This window comes from Botrytis porri (genome assembly GCF_014898465.1).
Source record: "Botrytis porri strain MUCL 3234 chromosome Unknown BPOR_001, whole genome shotgun sequence".
NCBI classification, from domain to species: domain Eukaryota; kingdom Fungi; phylum Ascomycota; class Leotiomycetes; order Helotiales; family Sclerotiniaceae; genus Botrytis; species Botrytis porri.
In genome coordinates this window covers 4,189,707-4,215,876 of record NW_024066075.1, presented here as the reverse complement: position 1 = coordinate 4,215,876, position 26,170 = coordinate 4,189,707, and the positions used below count along the sequence as shown (strand labels likewise).

The 26,170-nt window shown below is 30.5% G+C and overlaps 6 protein-coding genes across 6 annotated transcripts; 3 read left to right on the top strand and 3 right to left on the bottom strand.

The window, feature by feature from the left end:
- Positions 1-39: 39 nt before the first annotated feature.
- EAF01_001098 (uncharacterized protein) lies at positions 40-1,478 on the top strand. The gene is made up of 3 exons (XM_038909348.1): positions 40-354; positions 412-841; positions 894-1,478. The coding sequence occupies exons 1-3, from the start codon at positions 74-76 to the stop codon at positions 1,467-1,469; spliced, it is 1,287 nt and encodes a 428-aa protein (XP_038776254.1). The 5' UTR covers positions 40-73; the 3' UTR covers positions 1,470-1,478.
- Positions 1,479-2,469: 991 nt separating this feature from the next.
- EAF01_001097 (uncharacterized protein) lies at positions 2,470-3,867 on the bottom strand (the record flags this gene model as incomplete). Its single annotated transcript, XM_038909347.1, has 5 exons — positions 2,470-2,580; positions 2,637-2,737; positions 2,837-3,177; positions 3,496-3,724; positions 3,813-3,867. 5 exons carry the CDS (start codon positions 3,865-3,867, stop codon positions 2,470-2,472), a joined length of 837 nt encoding a protein of 278 aa, XP_038776253.1.
- A 421-nt stretch (positions 3,868-4,288) lies between these two features.
- On the top strand, positions 4,289-5,317 carry EAF01_001096 (uncharacterized protein; the record flags this gene model as incomplete). Its single annotated transcript, XM_038909346.1, has 2 exons — positions 4,289-4,468; positions 4,685-5,317. The coding sequence occupies 2 exons, from the start codon at positions 4,289-4,291 to the stop codon at positions 5,315-5,317; spliced, it is 813 nt and encodes a 270-aa protein (XP_038776252.1).
- Positions 5,318-5,883: 566 nt separating this feature from the next.
- EAF01_001095 (uncharacterized protein) lies at positions 5,884-6,402 on the bottom strand (the record flags this gene model as incomplete). The annotated part of the gene is made up of 4 exons (XM_038909345.1): positions 5,884-5,969; positions 6,058-6,110; positions 6,228-6,311; positions 6,392-6,402. 4 exons carry the CDS (start codon positions 6,400-6,402, stop codon positions 5,884-5,886), a joined length of 234 nt encoding a protein of 77 aa, XP_038776251.1.
- Positions 6,403-6,752: 350 nt separating this feature from the next.
- EAF01_001094 (uncharacterized protein) lies at positions 6,753-7,744 on the bottom strand (the record flags this gene model as incomplete). The annotated part of the gene is made up of 2 exons (XM_038909344.1): positions 6,753-7,625; positions 7,700-7,744. The coding sequence occupies 2 exons, from the start codon at positions 7,742-7,744 to the stop codon at positions 6,753-6,755; spliced, it is 918 nt and encodes a 305-aa protein (XP_038776250.1).
- A 1,249-nt stretch (positions 7,745-8,993) lies between these two features.
- EAF01_001093 (uncharacterized protein) lies at positions 8,994-11,359 on the top strand (the record flags this gene model as incomplete). The annotated part of the gene is made up of 4 exons (XM_038909343.1): positions 8,994-9,047; positions 9,100-9,273; positions 9,324-11,114; positions 11,174-11,359. The coding sequence occupies 4 exons, from the start codon at positions 8,994-8,996 to the stop codon at positions 11,357-11,359; spliced, it is 2,205 nt and encodes a 734-aa protein (XP_038776249.1).
- Positions 11,360-26,170: the final 14,811 nt, after the last annotated feature.

Sequence of the window (26,170 nt, the reverse complement as noted above, 5' to 3'; positions counted from 1 at the left end):
TGCGTCTGAGCGAAATGGCCACATATTATGAGGACATTCATCCCATCATCATCCGTTTTAATTTTTGTTCTCTATGTTTTTAAACTTGAGATTCATGGCAAGAATAGGTTTCCGGCTAGCGCTGGTCGGCGTAGTCGTTGGTACCATATTCTATCAAATTATTTACAAATCGTTGATTCTTGGCACCTTGGGATACAATCGGACTCTAGAACCTTTCCTCAACTTCGATGTCGAGTGTGAGAAGGTTGACGATGTAGGTTTGGCTGGTTGTGCGGATATGTGGTTGCACCAGGAAAGTGGAATGCTTTATATGGCATGTTCGGATACAAGGGGTCGAGCTGAGTGGTTTCTGAGGTATGTCTCCAGCACTATATACTTCGACTTTCGGACTTCACAGACTAAGCCCCTTAGTTTGAATCATCTGAATTCCTCGGGCCGCAGTTTGTCTGATCGAATTGCCGTCTTGGATACACGTGGAGCTGGCCCGGTCAAGAATCGATTGACATGGCTCCAAACACAAAACTTTCAAGGGATAAATAACGATGGAAGACTTAATCTTCATGGATTTGACATCCGAGTGGATTCAAAAAGCAATAAGCAGTTGCACATCGTTCTCGTCAATGATCGTCCTTTCGAAGAAGCTGGAAAAGCAGATTCTGTCAACCAATTCCAGACAAATTCGAATAGTACGATTGAGTACTTTACAACCACACTGGGAAGCAAAACCATGACCCATAAGCAAACCTTCACGAATATCGATATTGAAACATCTAGGCACGTGGCTTGGGTCGATGAGCATTTATTCATGTTTACGAATGCTTTTAGCTCAAAGGGTAGTTCGGTAGGTCATCTCAAAGTTGAACACGAAACACACGCTAATCTTCGATCTTTAGCGAGGATATTCAAACCTCGTTCTTGGAGGTGGAAGCATTGGTTATTGTATGCCTCCCTCCACAGAATGTGGTATTACAAAGTCTCCAAAAAACCTCAAAGTACCGAATGGGATAGCACTCGGCCATGACAATTTACTCTATGTTCCTTCTTCTATTTCTGGTCAGATCCAAGTGTTTTCCTTGGAAGCAGAACAGCGACTCCGAAATGTTGATACTATCAATCTCCCATACCCGATAAATGACATAAGTGTCGATAAGAATGGAGATATCTACGCCGCCACTGTACCTGCCTTGCATAAAGCAATCAAAGACTCACAAAATATAGAGGCCAACATTCCAAGCGCAGTATTTAGGATCATTAAATTAGGCGAGATGGGCGAGGGAGAAGGATGGGGTTGGAATGTGGTTAAGATGATGGAAGATGACGGGAATACTTTACCAGCTACCACGGTTGCAGTTCACGATACCCAGACTGGTAAAATGTTCCTGGGTGGCGTACTAGATCCTTTCATTTCGATATGTGAAAGAGTAAACGGAGAGAGCTTTAGTGCATATATGGAAATATTGAACTTCTAATAGACTGTTGAGTGCTAACAAATCAATCAAAACTATAAAATTATAAGGCGATTCTTACCCTGTACTCTTCGCCATGTTCTCAAGAAAGCATTGTGCAGCACTGAAGTATAATATACATCCTAGAGCGGGTCAGCAAATGTGTTGGCTGAGTAGAAAGACTGCCACAGATACGATTTGCTTTTGACCTTTTTAGATGCATTCTTTATATGATCCGAATGTTTCAATTAACAAGCTCGCTCAATGGTGGCCAGCTCTTGCTCTCATATTTCAGCAAGGAACTCAAAAAGAGTGATATAGCACTATCTTTTGCAAAAATTTCATGCGTTGAGGTGAACTGTGGCATATGGCCTTCAGGATTATTCCATGCCCCTTGAAACTGCGGATCGCAATATTCTTTCAAAGATTCGACCTTAGGTGATCCTTTCCGAATTTTCGAAATGCCGCTAGGAACTACTCACTGCGTGATATCATTGCACGTTCATTGTCGAGTAAGACGAAAGAGACGTTGTGATTGCATACCCACGGGGCAGGAAATAAACTAAACTGAATGTGAAAAACTAGAAAGCTAGTCTATATGATTGGCTTATTGAATATCATTCAGGCACAGTTTCGCCCTGCACTGAACAATTTATCATCATGTTTGTCTGACCTAAGAGATTTCCACAGAAGAAAAAGCATTTGCAGAAATTTGATTTTCGAATATTGGGTATCAGTCATTAACACGGACAGAGTATCTTGCCTTATCTATTATACAAACCCGTTACTAGCTCTACCATACTCACCACTCTCCTTATATAGGCTCTCGTATCATCTATCCAAGCCTTCACAATCCATGATTGACATCGTATGGCTGCCAACTCTGAACTTGAGACCTTCAGTATTGCAGGCTATACGTCAAACTCGAGATGGTCGTTGATTCAATTGGACGTAAGATTGATCACTCAAGAGTGTCGGATGAAGTTATGTAGTGCCAGTGAAAGCAATGACGAGTTAAGCATTTTCATAGCCCGTTGATGTTGGTCATCAATGTGTGATATAAGTCCAGATCGTAGCCGAGGCACTTGAGGTATTCATAGTACAATGAAACTCCTGGAGAATCATCCAAATCGTGCTACGGAATCTCTTTTAGCAGTTATTTCCTTTACCCTTTACCAAGGATGTACATACTCTATCTAAAGCTGCCATGACTGCCCCCTCTGTGATAACCTGAGCCTCTTCTTCAGTGATACTTTTTGACACAGAGTCGATTGGTTCCATTTCACTGCCCTCTTGATTGGTGTAGCTGTCATTCTCCACATTCCGCTATCCATATTCCTTTCTGGGCTATATATCTCTCAATGCGTAGATGATCGAAGAAGCTTTCAAACCATGAGTAGAACCTGTGCCAAGCTTTCGTGCCCAATGGCGTTTGATTTTCTCTGGAAGCTCGAGCATTTCATTGTGACCAAGACGATCAGAAACCATAACTTCGTATGTTCCATAATAATGGAAATGTGGGTCGCCAATATCGCTGATGAAAAGAGGAAATGTTTGACCTATCTTGTTCGGTGGTAGGTATGGCGAAATTTGAGCACCATGTACACCAGGACGATAAGGTAGAAGAGGGTCAAATTGGCGGTTCGTCAAACCGTAAGGACCAATGTTGGCAAACGCTCCTTTTGATCCATTTGACGAGTACCATCCGTCTGCGGTGCGATACCCTCCAGGCCTATCGCGCAAGAAACGATACTCGAATTTTGTGTGTGGTTGAGGAGGGAGATACAAACTCTGAGTCAAAGGCATTCGTCTCACTACTGTGGGCATTTGCACTGTATTCTAAAACCAGATATATGTATCAATCATGGCTGGTTGCGAATTCTTTTTGAAGTCAATTGTAGACTACGCGAATGTTTGAGGTAAGAACTTGGACTATCTCTTACCTGTGATACATTCTGTACACTCCTAACACCTTCTATCATTTAGGTACAGGCATGCTAACCAACCTAGCAAGCCCGTGTGCTTTTATAACTGGTGCTTTCTGACTTACACATCCTCGAGATCGTTTGCAACATCCGAATCATTTGACCCATGCTCTCGTTTCACGGGAGATAGTACCTCGTCGTCATCAGTCAAGTCGACGACAGCTGGCGAGCCCGATTCAGTTTCCAAGCCTGCAGTATTTCCATTTCCCAACTTTACTACTTGCTCTCGCAATCTAGACAATTCAGCAAGAACAAACTCCATGCCCGGCTGAGTATTTCCGATAGGTTGGGCCGCTTAAGCAACACTTGTAACACTTCTTCCAGGAGCTTTCAATGGAAGAGTCTCATTTGGCAAATCAAGAATGGGCAGCATCTCTCTCACAAGACTGAGTACTGAGCTTGCGCTTTTTGGTGCCGTTTGAGGTGATTTCGAACATTTTGTCAATTGCTCTGGAGAGTGTGTAAGTAAGTAGGTATCCAAGTTGAGTTTAAGCACCAAAAGATGGAATGAAATTAGGATTAGTTGACCAAGTTAGTTTGTGAGCAAAGTATGTAAGAAGTATTCAAGAAGCATTTCGAGAAGATGAACCTTCAATCGACTTTGAATAAGTAGTAGTATCCTCCTACCAGTCACGTTGGGGTTGTTGCATAGAGTTTCATAGCGGGCAAAACAAAAAGATACTCATCCTCATCCTCGAGCCATTCCCATCGGCGGGCGGGGGTTAAAAGCTTCAGCACAGACCACCTTCACATCGCGTTCGCGTTCCCCCATCCTCCCATCTCACTCACAATCTCAATTCAATATATCCTCAATATGGATTCTTCTCCCATTCACCTCTCTCCTCACTGATATATGAAATGCCCATCTGTATCGAGTGTCGCTATCCGACTACCCAACTCTATACCGAGTATTCCGGAGGATCAACTGGTCATGGAGTACGCTTAACCGTTTGCAAGAATTGTGGACGATTTTGCGATAAATATGTTGAGCATGATTTTGTGGTTTTGTTTATTGATTTGGTTTTGATTAAACCACAGGTTGGTTTCTCTCGTCTTAACCTTATGATGTTTACACACACACACACACATACATATGTATACTTGAGGGAGGGGAAGGCTAATAGTTTTGGGGACGGAAAGGTTTATAGACATTTGTTGCATAATACTTTAATGAGAGAACATGATCAATTTGACGTATGATATTTCCTCTCCCTAACACAAAGACAGATCTTATGTTGACATTTGTCTTCTAAGCCTTCAATAATCCGTCTCGGCGTCCTTCTCCTTCTCTTTGACGTCTACCTAACATGGGCACGTATCGAAAAACAAACCTCCGCGCCCATCTCCGCTCCAGTTGAAACAGACAATACGAATTTCCTCCGTCTAGCCGCTCAACCCATTGTCTTCCAATATGTATTCTTTCTAATCCTCTGCGCCCTCTCAACACTAAGCTTTCACCTCTCTATCCGCTTTCTCACATCCTCGCCACTTTCGCCTTTAGTACTCCTCGGTCTCCTCCCAAAATACACCCGTCCGAATTCCGTATCTACAGCACTACTAGTCTCGTCCTCTACGAAATTGTTCCCTATTTTGATGGTAATATGGGAGTATGACGTACCGGCTGCGGCGAGAAGCTTAGGTTGGGCTGTTGTTGCGAATAACGTGGAGGCTTTGAAAATCCTACTGGATTGTGGGTATGGGACTGCAGCGATATTGGCGACGGTTGGGGCGATTAGTAGGTGGATGGTTGGGAGGGGGATACTTTGGGCGGTGGGCTTGGATGGAGTTGACACCGTTGGGGATTCAGGGGTAGCGGCTGATGGAAAGGCGCTTTGGGCGATAGTGGAACTGGGCAGGGAATGGGGTGGAAGGTTGGGCTTAGGGTGATTGAGAAGAGTGAAGAATGGAGGGAAGATTTATGATAAAAACGAATATGAATGCTATATACCCCAAACACTCTAGATGATTGATATTTGCGGGGCTGATAGTTGAATGTCAGGGAGAATGGCGCATCACTGCTCAGCACGACGACATGCTCATAGATTTTCGTTTGCCATAGTGAACTAAGCATCTGAAATTCCAGCTTTACTGCAGAGGTATAGATTCCCACAAGGTATGCCTATACTCCCAGGATCATATTGCAAACCGGCATTCGAGCGCAGCGAGGAAACCGGAATCTTGGGGCTTGACCGCATCAGAAACAATCAAATAAGAGAAACAAGTATCGCTGCTTTGGACCTCTGGAGGCCATTGCTGTGGAGGCGGGCTAGGGGGAATCTCAATTCAGTGCCTGATAACCAAAGCTTCCATTTCCACAATCAATTCCTATAAGTATACACGAGTCGCATTTCATTCCTCCATTAGAGTCGATCCCATCCCATAAACGCCAAATAGTACATCTCATTCTTCTTCATTCTCTTTCACCATCATGCGCGTCTAACTGTAATAGCCACTCAACTCATATGTCTTGCATACTCCGGTCTTAAGTCTCCTCTTCTGGGTACGATAAGTGGATGCCATTGTGCTAAGAACGTGATCGCTGTTGTCAATGTTAGTATCGTTCTTAGGCCCATTCCTTCTATTCCCTTCTCCGTGTAATCTGGATCGATTGCGATGGGAATACGTACCCCACATAAGATAACAACTTGCGAAAGAGAGGATGAGGGAACTGCGCCAGATTCTGTATACCAACAATTAGCCACCGATATTTCAAAAAAGTTGCCCGTATCCAGCCCATATCCATCTATTCATCCGCAAATAGTTCGATACACTGTATCGGGGCGCGATAGATACATACGTTTGATTTTCGCCTTTGGGAGAAAGGAACCATGCTGCCGCAGAAGCAAGCACAACAATAATGAGGCCGATGATGATACTCCAACTATTCAATCCATCTTGTTAGCTGTGATTGTGATCTCGCCGTTTCAGAATATGATTGCACGAGTGAACAATGAGCCATACCCGTTTGCCATGTTGATTTTGTGATAATGAAGTCGTGAGGTCTGGATTCGGAGTGTTTGGAGTTGCTAGAGGCGGTCGTCTTATTCGAGGTTGGTGATTAAATGATGGAGCTTGATTCAAGGTTTCTAGGTACTGCTCGCGCTAGTAGTTTGGCTTGGCGCGTCAGCTCTTTCTTTTTTGGTAAGTTAACTACGAGTAACTTATACATAAATAAATTATGCGATCAAATCTACCTATCATTTCTTCGCACATTATTATTAAACTAACGACATTCAGTCGATTGTTACATATAGAAACAATTTCTATGTTGTGATTTCGATGTTTATTTGATTGATTACAATATCAACTCAAATATCACACTCTAATTCTCGAATTTCAAGCCAGCCTCTTGTCTAACAGCTCCATAAATAGCAGCAACATCACCAGCTTCTCCCTTGTGGTTCTGAACTCCCTCCAAATGAGCATCTGCAACCTCGAGAGCCTTCATCTGAGTACCGGCGCTCTTAGCCAATGCCATAGCATGTCTTGCATCTTTTCTAGCTAAATTGACAGCAAATAATGGTTCCTCTCTCTTGTGATAATCGCCCGACAACATTCTACCAGAGTAAGCGGCATATGGACCTGGGAATAAAGTCTCGATGAATTGATGAAGGTTCTCGACACCCAATCCGGATTTCTCTGCAAGAACATGTCCTTCGGAAAGAGTCTCAACCATATTGAAAACAAAGGTATTCCCAACAACCTTCAAAAGTGAAGCTTTTCCAACTGGTTGTCCACCAAAATCAATAGTGGCTTTACCAATAACTCCTTTAGTGTATGGTATAACCTTCTCTACCGACTCTTTTGGACCAGCAAGAACGCAGATGAGTTGCCCACTTTCAGCCATAGCAGGAGCACCGAAAACGGGGCATGCAACAAAGTCACCTCCTGCAGCACTAATCCTCTTAGCCAAATCTTCAGTGGTATCTGGATGAACAGTTGAACAATCTACGAAAAGTTTTCCAGCGGCGCCATTCTTGATTCCAGCGTCGATTGTCTCGTTAATAGCAGCATCATCTCCTACGCATGTAAAAATGATATCGGATTTTGAGACGAGATCGGTAATGGAGGAAGAGACGGTGGATTTGCCGGATGGGAGCGAAGAGCTAAGATCTTCTGCACGCTTGGTTGTGCGGTTGAAGATTATAAGGGGATTATCGAGGTTTCCTTTCTCAACGAGGTTCTTGCACATGCCCTGTGATATTTGTGTTAACTATGCTCCAACTTCTTGAATGAAGTTGCGGGCTAGGTAGATTTTGAGAAACTGACTCTACCCATGTTTCCAAGACCAATCCATGCCAACTGAAGCCCCATTTTGTATGAGTTTCGTGTGGTTTGAAAGAAACGGGGATGTACGAAGTAATTACGAAGTAACTACGACAATGTGTGGAATATAAAGTATGAAAATGTTCTCTCAATTGAGATTCGAGACGTCTTTCATGAGCATTTACGAAGATACATACCAAACCTTCCGGTCCCGACCTTGGATGTATGATTACATACTGGGTAGATTGTGATGTTATATCGGAGTTACAATTATCACCTAGGTCGGAATGAAGCCATTTGGTCCCACTGTTGACAAAGCAAAGGAAGAATTTGGGATAAACACCGATTTTACTCACTCATGGGATTCGAATACGGGTCTTTCAGTCCTTCGTACTTGTTTTATTAGAAGAACGGTGTGTCTACTGGCCCTTTGCAACGTGAGTGTTGGTAGAATATTGTGAAGGAGCAATTGAATGCAATATGAATAAATCCGAGAAGAATGTACACTTTCCATAAGTGCTAGGTAAAGCCCAAGATATCTGCAGTATCGGTACCTTACGCACACTTGCAAATGATGCCGTGGAGGCAGACTATTTTAGACTACTAGTTGCCAGTACTAGACATGCAACGGCATATGAGCATGCTGCGTTCGATCTACTGCAGCATTACCTAGGATGCAGTTTGAACATACTTTTTCCCCTGGAGCGAAGCGAAAGAGCCTCCACGGCAGTGGCCCAGCGGAGCGTCGTAGCGGAGCGTCGTATACCGGTAAAGAGCCGACTCTATATCACTTTTACTTATTCTACCCAAAGCAATTACCTAGGTGTTTTTACGTATAGCTATCTAGCATCTCGTCAAGCAGGAAACATCATACAAGACTAAATATCCGATTCCAAGCATCATTTGTACACCCTGTCTCGCCTGCACAGCCTTATGATTTCATTTCGACAGATAAGATCCTTTAATACTCATGACGCCAAATTGAAATGAGCAAAACACGAAAGTTTACTTCGTAGTTCTAGTTAATTGTTTTTTCATCATTTTCACACTTTCACGTGTGAGCTTCCTACCCCAATTCGCGTTTATCGAAAAGCGTTATCGGATGAATGGTGTGGAGATGTGAATCGACTTTCGCACAAGCACACATTATCTATTACTTCATATAATGAAAATGCCTCTCTTTCTTTGTTATTATTCTCAACAATCTACCTTCACATGGAAAATTATGATTTTAATATTTTCCCCAGCAGAGTGCTTTCCAATGACTTCTTCTGAATAATTCAAATCAATATGCAATATGTTATTGCAAAATTTCGCCTTGAAAAAGGGCAAAGAAGCGGCTGGTCATAACGTGAGTCAAATGGTGATTCTCATGATGAGACACTTACTAACATTCTACGAAGATTCAATCATTGACAAAACATGGGAACTATCTTGTTCAAGGTAGTGATAGCAGACGTACATATACTTCGAATCAATCGGCGGCTAGTAAAGTGAGGGAAGATTTGGCAAAAGAAACTTGCGAAAAGCTTTCGACTCAACATCAAGCCAAGAAGAAGGCTAAAGCTATTGATAGAGTGGGATATCTTCCATCAAACCATTCAACTGAAATACTTACAACCTTTAGGACTTCTTTCTATCGGTCCTTGGTTCGTCCGCAACTAAACGCGAAGCTCGCTCTTATATCCAAAACTTCAAACCTCCAAATACTTCTCCTGCAAAGCCGAAACCCCAAGAATTTGTTCAACAGAACACAAATGAGAATGGCGCAAACTTGGGAAGCATTTATACAGCAACGAGGGCCGTGGCAGAAAGTCCAAAGTTTGTACAACAGCCAGTAGTCTCACAAACCACATTGGGCGGCTCCATATTACATGTTGCTTTGGTGAAAATTAGAGCTCCACAACTGCTAGATGACGAAACATTGAATGGGATTGGGAAAACTTTATCAAAACTGTGTAGACTTGGACTGTTCAGCACTGTTGTGGTGGATTGCGAGGATGGAACCGATAACCATCTGGAGGTATCTAAATGCGAATGGAGGAATCGGGTTAAAGAGCAAGCCGCTCGTGTTGTGACTGCCATTGATGCTAGTGGGACAGAAGCACGGCTAGTGGACAATGTGATAGGAATTGCAGAAAATCGAGCTGATGTCGAGCAACAACCGTATCTAAAAGGCAGGGTGCATGTCACATTTAGGGAGCTATTGATGACGCCATTGAGACGAGGAGTACTCCCTGTGTTACCTTCAATAGGTCATACGGATGCTACTCAAACGGCGGTATCAATCACCGCTAGTGATGTTGCCATGGCATTAACCCGAGAATTTGCAGGGATCTTGCCTCCGCAATCACCGGATGAACATCCTAATGTCGTCAAAGAGCACTTACAAGCCTCACAAAATGAGGTATCGCTTGATCGTCTAATTCTGATCGATCCTCTTGGGGGTATTCCAGCTTCGGACCGCAAAAACGGTTACCACGTTTTTCTGAATATGGAACAAGAATATGAGCTAGCGAAGCAAGATCTTCTCAAAACAGGAGGGTTGTATAGCGAAACATCCAAGCAGCCACCACCTGCAGAAGCAGGCTCGAATTCTAATCTCGGAGATAATACTCCCCTTTCCAGCTTTACCGAACAAAAAACTGGCGAGCTCAAAAATTCATTCCCGCACCAAAGTGGTTCACCTTTACAGCAAGATCAAAAAATGAAATTTCATTTGGATAATCTGGAATTAGTTCGAAGTGCTTTGACCATATTGCCTCCTAGCTCTTCTGCTTTGATAACTACACCTGATGAAGCTGCGAATTCCGGAAAACAACACGAATTCAAGGCTGCTGGGGTTGGTACACGACGACAACGAAATCCATTGATTCACAACCTACTTACCGACAAGCCAGCATTCTCTTCATCCCTTCCTGTCGGAAGATTGGGCCCAATGAATAAAAACGAACCAATTACACCATCAACTAAACCGGCCCCAGCCACCTTTGCAAAACATGGAATGCCAGTGACCATTTTTCCAGACCCAAAAACCACCCCTTGGCAACCACCTATCGCTGGTGTTCCACAGATAAGCTTAACTGATCCTCAAATTGACTTACCCCGCCTAGTACATTTGATCGAGGATTCTTTCAATAAGAAACTAGATGTTCAGGATTATTTAAGACGTGTCAATGATCGCATAGCTGGAGTGATTATTGCAGGCGAATACGAAGGGGGGGCATTACTGACCTGGGAACTACCACCCGGCGTTCCAGACGATGGAAGTGAAGAAAGTCGTAAGCGAATGGTGCCATATCTCGACAAATTTGCCGTCTTAAAGAGAAGCCAGGGGTCGGGCGGTGTTGCAGATGTGGTTTTTAAATCTATGGTGAGAGATTGTTTTCCTGGCGGTGTTTGTTGGAGAAGTCGTAAGGTAAGAAGCATATTGGATCCATGGTCTTGCTTTGATGCTTGGTATTGATGAGATGACAGGACAACCCAGTAAACAAATGGTATTTTGAGCGCAGTAGAGCTACTTTAAAACTGGCTAATACGAATTGGACGATGTTTTTCACGACGCCGGAGGAAAATATGGATCAGCAAACATTTCAAGACTATGAAGCCGTTTGCAAGGTCATTGAACCCTCTTGGGCGGATAAACAGGGAGTTCAGGATTGAACTTTGTACATAAGTGTTGGAAGAAATTGATATTGGGGAACTCGATATACTCATGAGGTTCCTACGGGCCAGACCAAGATGCGTCTTGCAATCGCCAAGACACGACGAATCCTTTGGAAGCGGACATTAGTTTCGGCAAAATGTTAATACACTACATCATCCCAACCTACAAGGTAAGAGTAATTTTGAATTTCGAAGTAAAGATCGATCGCTATGTGGTCAGTACTACACTTATAAAGCATACAATTCAATTATTCTTAGATGTTGCGTGCCCCGATGGATTTTGGACCACTTTAGGCTGTTGAAGCGAGATGGGAATTCATTGAGGGGTGAATCGGACGTTGGTGGGTGTTGTCAGGGCGGGAAGTTGATATACTCCGTACACAGGTAGCTGATTCGGACTACGCTATCCGAAAAGTCCTTGTGGATCCATGTAGGTACACTTGAAGATACCCTCCTCGAACATTAAGTAGGTACCGGTAATATATAGACTTGGCGGATAGGATTGAATCTCGCCATGAGGATTTTCACAGTAAATAAGGATTTCCTTGAAAACTAATGGACAATGTGATATAGCACCCAGTAAACATAACTTCAGGTGCAAAAATATGAATAGAACTGGTCATAGTGAATGATTAATCCAATCTGCCTTGTCAAGAATTCGATTCAATCTGAAACAAAACATTTCAGATTGTACCCATAACCGATATCCCTGCATCGTGCACGACCCTGTATCTTGCACGCTTTAATTTATTGAATTAAAAATTGATTATAAATCTAAAACTATTTATAATAATATCAAAATTTATAAAAAACAAATTGAAGATTAATGAAATATAATAGTTAATTTTTAATGAATTTGAAATATTAAATAGAATATTAATTGATTTAAAAAATAATATTTTGAGATATTAATAATTTAATAAAAATTTATATTAGAATAAATCTATATTATTAAAAATAAGTTTTTTGAATCTATTTATATTATTATTATTGAAAAAAAGTTTGAAATTTTGAAAAATATGAAAAATTAAGTTTTAAATACAATTTCAAAAATATATATAATATTCAAAAAAATAAAAAGAATTTAAAAATCCTTTTTAAAGAATTTTAATATATTTCTTTATAGATTTTAAGAATCTGAAATTATTATTTGAATTTTAATTAGAAAATTAAACTTTTATATATTAGAAAATCTATAATATAATAATAATAAAATTATATAAAAATAATAATTAATTAAAAACTATAACTTATTATATTATAAATTAATATATAAAATGAAAAAATAATAAATAAAATAATATATTCTAATTTCTTAATAAATAAATTTATTAATTTTTTTTAAAGAAAAAAAATATTATAAATCCATATTTAAAAGAATTTATTTTTTTAAAAAAAGTCCTTAAATTTTATAATATTCCTAATAATTTTATAGATTAAATATTATTATAATATATTCTGTTTTTTATTAATATTCAAATTAGTTCTATTTTTAATAAATTTAAAAGAAAAATCTTTTTTAGAAATATCTTATTATTAATTATATAATCCTAATATTTAATTTTTATAATTCTTTTAATAATTGATTATATATATATATTTAATAAAATATAGTTTTTTTTTAGTTTTCTAATTAAAATTAATTTATTAATAATATTATACAATTAAAAAAAATTAAAAATTATTATAATATACTTGATTTATAATTAATTTTTATTTTAAAAAAGATTATTTATAAAAACTTAGAATAATATATTGATATAATATCAAATTTACAATATAAAAACTTAATTTTTTCAATTCTTTATATTAAAATATATTCAAATTTATATAAAAAATCAAAAAAATCAATTTTCGTTATTCCTATTAATAAATAAATTAATATATAATATTTTTATATTAATAGTTTTAATATTGAAATTATATTATATATAATAATTATTTTTATATTTTGATTACTTTATAAGAAATAAATAGTAATATGATATATTATTTGTAATTATTAATAGAATTCAATGATTGATTGATTATATATTAAATTTAGAATATCTTTTTTAAAAGAAATAAAAGTGTGCACGATATAGGGGCGTGCACGATGTAGGGATATCGGTTAACCGATATCCCTACATCTTGTACAACCCCACATCTTACACAATCTTTTTAATCTCAAAAAATATCAATTACAAAACTTATATTGAATTTTATATTAGCTATAGAAGATTATATATAATAAGCAATAGCTCAAATTAAAGCTGAAAAGAAGCTTAATATAATTATTATTATAAAAATCTATAATATTAATTGTTTTATATTATATTAACAATATAAAAGACAAGTAGCTCCTTATGTCTCTATTTATAAAGATACTTACTAATACCTTAATAAAAAATAAAAAAAGGATTTAATTAATTAGATAAATAAATTAATTTAAAGATTTATATCTTCTATAAGTTATATAATTAAAAACCTAATAGAAGAGATTATAAGTTAATCTATAGGGAAAAATTAAACAGTCTACTTTGTTAAAAAGTATATAATATATTTTAAAAGTTAGTATCTCTAATAATATAGTTTAACACCGAATGGGCTATATCACCAAATAAGTCATTTTCACCTTAATTTATACTCTTTATATTTAATATATATTTTATTAACTATTTATTATAAAATCTACAAATAAAGAAATACATTTACTTTTAATTATTAAAGCTTTTCAAAAAGACAAAAAATTAAGTATTTGATAAATTACTCGATTATATAATATACCTTATATAATAATTAGTTCTAGAATAAACAATTTACTTTTGTATATAAAGACTTAAGCAAATTGTTATAAGATTATAAAATTAAAAGAAAAAATAATCATTCAATATATTTTTAATATAGATTCGAAAGGTTTTTTACTTAAATCTAAGAATATAAAAGATATAATAAATCATATTCTCAAATCGAAGAATACAAAATATATTGAAAAGCTTTAGGCATATTGATTCATAAAGCATTGAATTGAATTAAAAATACGTTTTAATTATATTTATAACTTTCAAAAAGCTTTCTACAAAAATCCTAAACTTCTTAAAGAATGGTTTCAATTAATTACAAATATATAAACGAAATATAACATTTTGAATAAAGATTTCTATAATTTCGATAAAATAGACTTTATAATAAGGATTATATATATAACAATAATAATAATTAATATTAAACAAATTAATAAAAGTAAAATAGTACAATCAAGTAATCGAGAATGAACTATAATAATAATATATAGAAATAAAAAGAGTAAAATTATTCCCTTATTTCTAATAATTCAAGAATAGGTTTATCTCTCTAATTAATATATCGAAATCGATCTTTTTATAAATTAGACTATTAAATCTATATCTAATAGATGAACAAATAATAAAACGAATTTAGAATAATTGAAATACTTCAACAAGTATATTAAAAATTAAAGAAAGGGCAAATATTAAATATTAATATTGAATAAATATAAAAGCTACGAATTAATAGTTTTTCAAATATATTATAAAAAGAATAATATTATATATTTATATTTACTACTATATTCAAATTATTTAACTCAACCATTTAATATTGACTATTTTAGTAATCTAAAACATTTATATAATAATCAAATTAATAAATTTATTAAGGTATATATCAATTATATTTCAAAGATTGAATTCTTTATAGCTTTTAAAATTGTATATAAGAAATCAATTATCTTTTAGAATATAAAATCAGAATTTCAAAGAATAGATTTAATCCCATTTAATCCTAAAGCTGTATTCTCGAAATTAAATATTCGAATTTATACACCTACTCCCTTCTCTTTCAACCTAAATCAATGAATCTCTTAAACCCTTTACAATCTAATTGAAGCTCTTTCTCAATTAATATTAATTAAATCTCGAATAACTCATTATCAATTAAGCTCTTTTATATTTATATTCGAAATTATACTAATTTTAGTTAAGGGTATAGAAAAATTAGTTTATAAAAATACACTTTTAAATATAAAGAATTATATATTTCAAATAATAAATGAAATATTAAGTAAATATTAACATATAAAAAACCTAATTATGTTAAAAAAGAATATTTATTAAATAAAAGACTTTTGATATATTATTTTAATAAAAGATTAATATTTAGATTTAATATAATAAGTATTAAAAAGAGGGAAATTCTAATAAGAAAATATTTTCTAATCAATATTATAGTAAATATAGAAAAACAGGTTATAATATAAGAACCTATTAAAATAATATAATAGATTCTAAATTATTAGATTCTTAATAGTTTAAATCAATTAATTCAATAGTTATTAAATAATCTATATTTGAAGGTGTAAATTGAATTGAAAGTAGTCTACTTAGTAATATAGCCCATTCGATGTTAAACTACGTTATATTAATAATCTATATGTTAAAGTTAATAATATTAGTTATTTTGAACACTTTTATAATCTAATTAGTATTATTTTCGATTTATTATTGATTTTTATTACATAAAAGCTCTTACTAACTTTTCTTTTTTATTCATTTAATTAATAAAAGTAATTATAAAATATAATATATTATTAAAAAATATATATAATTAAAACGAAAAGGGTTTTATAATTGAATTGATATACTTTATAAAGAGGATAATAAATACTAATGTTTATGAAAAAGGTAAAGTAATAAAAGTTATATAAAACGAATCTCAAGAGTTTATCAACTTTTTAGTATGTATTTCTGTTGATGATATAACCATACCATTTACTTTATTATATAAAAGAGAATCAGAGGATTTTCAAGATATATGAGTTGATGAAGTAGAGGAAGGGAATAAAGTTTATTTTAAAGTTTTAAGTAATAAATAATTATTTAATGCTTTTGATCTAATATAATTTTAAAAAGTGTTTTAATATTATATACATTTAAAAATAGATAAAGAATATTATTTATTTATTATAAATAATTATTCTAGTTATATAAGTATAAAGTTTATATTGAAATATAACTGTTGGGACAGGGATCATGTGACTACGCTAGCGTTAACACTAGCGTCTTCCGACACTACAGCAATACGTTTCGTAGCCCTAGCTTTTAGAACCTCAAGTAATATAATAATAATATGAATCATAATACTATATTAACTTCACCATCCCTATAATGATATTAATATTAATTAGTAATATTATAAATTAAAAGCCTAACATCTTAATTTTAATTATAATATATGATTTGAATTAAGATTGATATTTTTTTAAAAAGGTATAAACTCTTATATCATTTCAATATAATTTAATATTTGTTTTTATATGAATAAAAATGGTTGGCAATATGATGATGGTTTTTGTACTAACTTTAGTCTATATTTTATTCTTTATTATTATCACGGATTCAATACGTAGTTATATAGATGCCTAAGGCATCCATCCTTTATATAGTCGATACCTCTCCACCTCCTTCTTTACTTTTTATAGAATATTATATATCTTATCTAGTATTTATTCCTTATATTATAATAATATATTTTATTTTACAAAAGAGTTTTGTTGTAATAAGGATAATCCAATTTTGAAAAAAAATTCTTTATTTTTGTTTTTATTTGTTTAAGGCAGATCCTTTTATAATTTTCATAATCTTTTATGCTTTTTATGTTTCTTCGTTTTTGTCTTTATTTTCGTCTTTGTTTTTGTTTTTGTTTATATTTTCGTTTTATTCTTTTTACTTATTATAATTAATATACCGAGTACTTCGAATACTAGCTTATTATTATTTGTTTTGTTTAAGATATTTAAAGCTGAAATCAATAATACTTTTAATCAATAATAACAAATTATAGAAAAGCTATTTAACCTTTAGGATTATAAATTTTATAATCCTCTTTCTTTATTAATATTAATATAAAATTAATAGAATTACTTTAATTATTTATATAATATTATTAATCATATACTCGATTTATTTTTTATTATTTAATAAATATTCGAACAAAATTTGATTATAAAATATCTCTTTAAGATTGTTATAAATAATTAATTGAGTATTTAACTTTAATTGATTCAATTATTGTAATCTCAAATTGCATAAAACCTATTAAATGCTTCTGCTTAGGATAGAACTGGTCAATAATAAACTTTAAAGAATTCTGAGTTTCTTTAAGGAAAGAAGATAGAATTAATATCTTAATAAGAGGAATACATTATTTAAAAGTAAGGCTTATAAATCTACTAAATAATTGATTCGATTATTTTCAATATAAACAAAAAAAAGCTTTTATATTTAATTTTTTTTATTAATAGTCATATATATCAAAAAAGATTAATTGATATAAATAATATTATTAATAAAACTTCGATTTATATTATTAACAATTCCTTTTTTAGTAAGTTTAATGAACTTTATATTTTAGTTAATATAGTACGTGAAGCCTTAATTCGATTTAATAAATTCAAAATAATTGATGAAATATCTTTTTCGATTTTTTATATTCAATTAGAATATTTTAATATAATATATTATAAATAATTATATAAAATAATTATAATAATAAAAACAAAAGTCTTTTATAATCTTTAATAATTATTTATATAAGATTCTAATTCTTATTCTTTTATTAATATCAATAATTAGAAGTAGAAGTTTGAAGTTTAAAGTTAAAATCTATAAAAGAATAAATACCTTTTAAAATCAAAAACGAACTTAAACTTTATATAACATTATATATTCCTAATTAATACATTATTTATTATACTAATATTATTTAATTTTATAGATCTTAATATTTTCAAAATATAAAATTAATAATAAGAAGAGGAATATTAACTTAATCTTTATTATTATTATAAAAAATCTAATTATTTAGTATAAAACTATAATATTAAAAAACAAGTAAATATATAATAAATAGCTAAAAAAGGTCTAGAATTTACGGATCCCCGAGGAGGTTTTAGTGACCATGAATTATATTAAAATACTCTTATTAATCAAAACAATCAATATTCTAATTAATATTGAAATGGATTTTATAATTGAAATGATTTCCAGAAATATAATTCTTAAGATAGTTATAATAATAATAATAATATTTATATTATATTCTATTTTAAATAATAATTAAATATATTTTAGGGATTTATTGAAATTAAATCTTTAATACCCTTAAAAAGTATATTTAATAGTTCACCTTATAATATATTAATATCTCTAATTAATAATCATATAGGAAAAGTCCAATCTTTATATTAAGTCGTTCGTAAAGATTGTTAAGGAATATTAAATAAATAAAACAAGTTATTATTAATAAAGAGTTTTTATAGTTTAGTATTATAAATAATAAATTTCTACTTATTAAAATTATTATATTCTTAGCATATAAATCTTTTTTTAATATAATTAGTTTAATTGATAGCAAATACTCTAAAAAAGTGTTTATAAATTAATCTTTTATTATTAATTATAAAATACATATTCAAACTCTACCCTATTGAAAAGAACTTTATTTAGTAGATAGCAAAATTACAAATATTATTATTAAATATTTTATTATAAATATAGCTATAGAATTATATTATAAAACCTAACTATTTTTTATTATCAAATTATTTCCTAATATATTAATTATCTTTGACTTACCATAACTTTAATATTATAATCTATATATAAACTAATCGAATATAGCTTTCTTTTTTATATTATCCTATTATATTATATAATATTACCCTTAAGATATATTATATACTATTCGGACATTAACGATTTATTTATTATGATTGACTATAGATTTATTAGTAGTTTAAGAACAGTCTTAAATAGAAAGAATTCTGGACATATTATTGCTGGTTAAGAAATTTCTTAAGGAAGTTTATTAATTGTTATATATAAAAGATTAGTTTGAGGAGGATAAGGAATACAAGTTTGTTATTAGTAAAAACAAATTAAATATTGAAATAATGTTTATATTAAGTATAAATCATTATTATATAAAAACTTATAACAAAGGTTCTTATATATAAGCTCAGATGATAGGCAATCTTTTGAATATATATATAGTTCTAATAGAAAAAATGATCGGTTAATATAAATAACAAATTAATTTAAAATGTAATTGTTTATTATTATTTTTAATATTAATATTAGAAGTGTAATTATCTTTATTAAGTTTAAATATAGAGGATATTTATTAATTATAACCCTCAAATTTTGTTTCTTTTTATTGATAGAATAATATTTATATAATAAAGATTATTTAGAATGAATTTGATTAAACAATAGAATGTTGAATTATAAATAATAAAGAATATCTTAATACAATTATTTTATTATAAATAGTTCATTTCAATAAAAAAGAATATAAAAATATTCTACTTAATAAAAAGAATTTAACTAAAACTTTATCTCAACTATTATTATACTTATATAATTTTGTTTACAATTATTACAAATTGACTTACTTATATAAAATCTTAGAGGTAGATATTTTTAAATTTTTAATTGAAAAACCTAAACTTAATAATATAGAAATTCAATAAAAGTATCCTTTTTAATTATAAGATAAGTTATTTATATTCCTTTTATATTATGTAAATACTTTTCCATTATATTGAATATAAGATTATAAGATTGAGCTAATATTTAAAAAGGAGTTATTATACTTTAAAAACCGCTTATTATTATTATTAAAGTTTGAAATTATATATAAATAAATTAACGACAATTTTAGTAAAGACTTCATTCAGGAATCAAGATTATGTAATACTATATCCTTACTTTTAGCTATTAAGTCAGGTGACAGTATACGTATATATCAAAATTATCGAAGATTAAATAATATTATAATAAAGAATTGTTATCCACTCTTTATTATTTGTGAAACTTTAGATACTCTTTATAATACTATAACATATACAAAACTGAATATTATTATTATTTTTAATAAACTCCGTATTTAAAAAGTGATAAATGAAAGACAACTTTTATTATCCGTTTTAATCTTTTCGAATCATTTATTATGCCTTTTAGTTTTTGTAATATATTAATATTCTTTTAACATTATATTAATTATACTCTATTTAATAGACTAGATAAATATTGTATAGTATATTTAAATGATGTTCTTATATACTCGGCGAATAAATTAGAGTATAAAAAGTATGTTCGAACTATAATATAAAAGTTGGTAGATGTTAGACTATAAATTAATATAAACAAATATGAATTCGAAACTATTTTTATTTATTATTTGGAATTAATAATTATAATTAAAGGTATACAGATAGATCCTGAAAAATTCATTATAATTATATTCTAAGAATAGCTATTTTTAATAAAAGATTTGTAATACTTTTTAAGGTTTGTTAATTTCTATTAATAATTTATAAAGGATTTTTTAAAGATTTACCGATCTCTTCATAATTTATTATAAAAGAATATTGGCTAATCTTAGGATACATTATATAAGAATGCTTTCATTATACTTAAGGATATATTCATAACAGTACCAATTTTTATATATTTTGATTATAATAAGTAGATGATTCTGAAAATAAATGCTTTGAATTGAGTATTAGGGGGAGTACTTTCTTAATATAATTCTAGTGATCTTTTATAACCAATAGTTTATTTCTTAGTAAAGTATTTTACAACAGAATATAATTATAAGATTTATAATAAAAAGTTTTTTATAATCATCAAATTTATAAAGGAGTAGTAATCAGAGTTTCAAAATTTATAGCAAGAATTTGAGATTCTTATTAATTATAAAAACCTAAAATACTTTATGTTACGGGAGCTGCCTCTAGGGTCACGTGGAAGTGTCTAGAGATCTCTCGAGGTGGTTTAGACTAGACTTCAAGTAGGAATTCAATAAGGTTGTAACTGGTTGCAATTCTCGTAACTATAGTAATGAAACTAATGATTGTTCTTGAGCACGAAGCTCTACATGTAAGGAAACCCTTTCCCTTATATAGACCTTTGCACTCTGCGATCCCATCGATCCCACTCACTGAGAGTAGTGGGCGTAGTGGGATCCCACTGATCCCATTGATAATAATCGGTGGGACTGATGGGATGGTCCATCACGTGATACTAGTCCCGTGAGTCTTGTCGTCCTGTCTTATTTCCTGTCCTAGGGCTAATCCCTTGGGAGCTTACTAATCCTAGCAAGACCTCTCTTGCTTACTGTGTCCTGTATTGCTTATTCTTCTTAGGACCCTACTGTCCTAGGAACCATGTCCTATGATTCAGTGTATTCTATAACTAATACTATATACATGCCTGAGGCTTTCCTTGGGTGCCTAGTGTCCCCCGGTATACTGCAGCTGAATCACTGAGGCCTATAATACCATTATAGCCTATAAGTCAGTGATTCTACAGCCTGTTACTAATCCGTTGTAACACTTTACTACAATGAAGGTTTTGAATGAATAATAAGTTCACTAGTCTGAATTCCTTTTTTATTATAATTTCTATATAGTCTATTGATTAGGATCTAAGACTATTCAACCAGACATTTTAAACCGAAAGAAAGAGAATAAATCAAACTTTATAATTAGAAATAATAAACATTTAAAAAACAAAAAGTATATAATTTTATTAGTAAACAAATTCGATATTGACCTTTATAATGAATTGAAAGCTAGTATTACAACGGATTAGTAACAGGCTGTAGAATCACTGATTTATAGGCTATAATAATATTATAGACCTTAGTGATTCAGCTGTAATATACTAAGGGACATTAGGCATTTAAGAGACACCTCAGACATGTATATAGTATTAATCATAAAATACCCTAAAAACCTAGAACATAGTTCCCAGAACAGTAGATCCTAGGAAAGACAGAATATAATAAGTAAGAAGGCTTTACTAGGATTAGTAATATCCTAGGGGATTAAGCTTCAGGATAAAAGGATAAGTTAGGATAATAGGAATTATGAGATAAATGTTATATAATCAAAAGCTAATCAACTTATTGATCGATTTATCAATCAACTTGTCGATTGACTTTAATACAAAGGTTTATATAGGGAATGGGTTTTATTATAATGTAGAGCTTTATGCTTAAGAATAATTATTAGTTTTATTATTATAGTTATAAGAATTGTAATAATTATAATCTTATTGAATTCCTATTTGAAGTTTAATCTAAATCATCTCGAGAGATCTCTAGACACTTCCACGTAACTCTAGAGGCAGCTCCCGTAACAGCTAGTATTCATTTAGTATTAATAGATTTTATAGTATTTATAAAAGATAAACTAATCAATGAATTAATTGATAATGTTTATAAAAGATCAAATATAACTCATCAACTTATTATAGCAATCAAGGATCAGTATGTATGTAAATGATTAGTAAAATTTAGAAAAATATTTCAAATTATTATATAGTAAATAATAGAATATATTATCGAAAAAGATTATAAATTCTATTAGATAATAAATTAAAAATATAAATCATTTATAAAATGTATTCATTTAACTTAACTAAATATTTAAATCGAATTAAAACAATCAACTTTGTCTTTTATATATATTAGTAACTATAAATATATGTTACGACGGCATCCAACATACCGCGTCACATGACATAAATTACACGTGATGGAGCGTCAAGGAGCTTCAGCGATCCTTAACGATCCAACATATCGAAGAGATCCTAGGGATTAGGATAAAGAATGAAGGTCTATATAAGGGAATGGGTTTTATTATAATACAGAGCTTCATGCTCAAGAACAATCATTAGTTTCATTACTATAGTTACGAGAATTACAACCAATTATAACCTTATTGAACTCCTACTTGAAGTTTAATCTAAACCACCTCAAGAGATCTCTAGACACTTCCACATGACCCTAGAGGCAGCTCCCGTAACAATATATTAGGAAATTATTTTATATATATAAGTATACAATCTTTATATGTATATAAAGTTATTAAGATTAATCCCATCCGGATTCTTATGTTTATTATTAATTCTTTTTCGAGTTTAATTTAATATATTGTTACGGGAGCTGCCTCTAGGGTCACGTGGAAGTGTCTAGAGATCTCTCGAGGTGGTTTAGACTAGACTTCAAGTAGGAATTCAATAAGGTTGTAACTGGTTGCAATTCTCGTAACTATAGTAATGAAACTAATGATTGTTCTTGAGCACGAAGCTCTACATTGTAATGAAACCCATTCCCTTATATAGACCTTCGTTCCTTGTTGTCCCATTGATCCCATCGTGTCCCACCAGGTGGGAGCAGTGGGATCCAGTGGGAATCTCTAATCCCGTGACTTTCTGATCAGGTGACTCGGTATGTTAGATGTCGTCGTAACATATATTAATAGATTATATTATATCGCTTCCAAATTATATATATTACAATTTCATATATAAGTATATTCTAATTATTATTTATTGATTAATTAAAATGAAATATTTCATAGGGATTAGAATATTTATAATAAAAGAGTTTGTTAATGTTTTTATTAGCTGTATTTATACTTTACATAACCTATTAAATAATATCATTTTCAATTATAGTATATAGTTTGTATTCGATTTTTGGTCTTAATTAGTTGAACAATTAGCTATAACTTTCTAATACTTTTTAGTATTTTATTTGCAAATAGATAAACAAATAGAACAAATAAATTCTATTTTTAAATAATATTTATAAGTTTTTATAAATTTTTATTAAAATGATTAAATGTAGTGATTGCTTTTTACTAAATTCGCATAGAATAATATAACTTCGAAAATCACTAGCTGTTTACTATTTTTTACTAATTATAGGTTTAGTTCATATATTGGTATGGAGCCTAATAAATCTTGTCCATTAAATATAACTATAGTATAAAAACAGAAGTTTTTTAAGGGTAATAAGATGATAGATAGAATAAAAAGAATTCTATTATAATTACAAACTCTTATTAGATAAATAGTTATGATATATTAAAAAAATATAAACCAATATTATATCGATTTATTATGTTATTATATAGGTTAAAAAGTATTTATAAATGTTAAGAATATAAAAACCTTTTGAAAAGCAAAGAAATTGAATAATTAATGAATAGAACTATATAAGATTATAAAGGTTTATTCTTATTCTTATTTTATTCAATTATTAAACAACATTCGAATATTTCTAATTTTTTATTATTCATTATTCATTATTTATTTTTATAATTGATAAAATACATTTCTTAATATAAACTATAATTAACGAATTAAAATTAATTATTATTAGAAATAGAATTCTTAAAAGAAAAAATAGTAAAAATGAGCTAATACAGAAATGAATTTTTAAAGAAGTTATAAATAATTATAATGAAAATGATCATCATTATTTAATTAAATAAAAGTATTATACTCCTATTTAGTAATTAATAGCAGATTTGAAAAGAAATGAAAAACTATTAGTAGAGTATTATTATATATATCCTGAAAAGCTTGATCTATTAAGATAGATATTGAATAACCCTAAAACTAAAGCAATCTTATTATTTATACTAAAATGTTTAGAGAAGGTATAGGGAACTTAAAGATTAATTTATAAAAGAAAAATCAGATCAATTTGAAGTATTTAAACTACTAATTTAACGAATTCGATTATTCATTTAATTTATACATAATAATAAACTATATAATAGATTTAACTTGCTTAGAACAAACAAGTTCTTAAAGAAGGATATTATTATAAGTTTAATACATAGTTATATGAATACCTAAGACATTTATTCTTTATATAATCAATACTTTTCCACTTCTTTCTTCACTTTTTATAGAATATTATACATCTTACCTAGTACCTATCCCTTGTACCGTGATAATCATAATGTATATTAAAGAATAAAAATTAGTAATATTTAGTTTAAGCTTAATATTATACTCTTCAAACTTAAACTTTACTATATTTTAATAGAGTTAATATTCTACTATCTATTTATTATTTATTAAATATAGTAGGATTATTTGTAAATTCTCTTACATTTTGGGAACATTATATTGAAAATATTAAATATCTAGTTCTAAAACAATTCAATAATACTAAATCCATTAGATCCATTATCAAATCTCTAATTTTATTAGAGATTATGTTTAATGATTATAAATTGATAGTGAATAAATAAGAAGATTATCCTTTTAATATTAATTATATAAATGAAAAGGAAATATAAGATTTCTGTAAATATAAGTTGTACAAATATAAATTCAGTAATTTCTATAATAAAAAGTTGTAATTGGATTATATTATAAGTTTTAAGGATTTTAAATTAGAGTATTTTCTATTTACTAGAATATGATTATTATATAAATTATAATATAAACTTTATATATATAAATTATTTATTGTAAAGTATATAATCTATTTAAAGCAAATGATTAATAAAGTATTAATCAATATATAATTCATAATATTTTAATAATAATTAGATCCTAAAATTATGAATATTTTTAAAAAGAAAGGATTTTAGTTTTGATTATTAAATATATTTAAAAGAATTACAAAAAGATTGAAAATATTACTAGTTATTCCCGAAATAATTAAAATAAAATATTCAATTAAATAAATCATTTATAATCAAGATAAACTTTTACAACTTTCAAACATTATATTTAAATTATTAAGCACCAACCTATATCAATATAATAATAAGAATAAAGATATTAAGGAATATAAACTATATATTCCTTTTCTATTAAAATTATTATTACAATAGTAAATACTAATGATTTGAGATTATATTATTAATCTCCCTATTAATTCATCATTTATAAAAGAATATTATAGTCCAACAAAACCAATACTTATTCAATT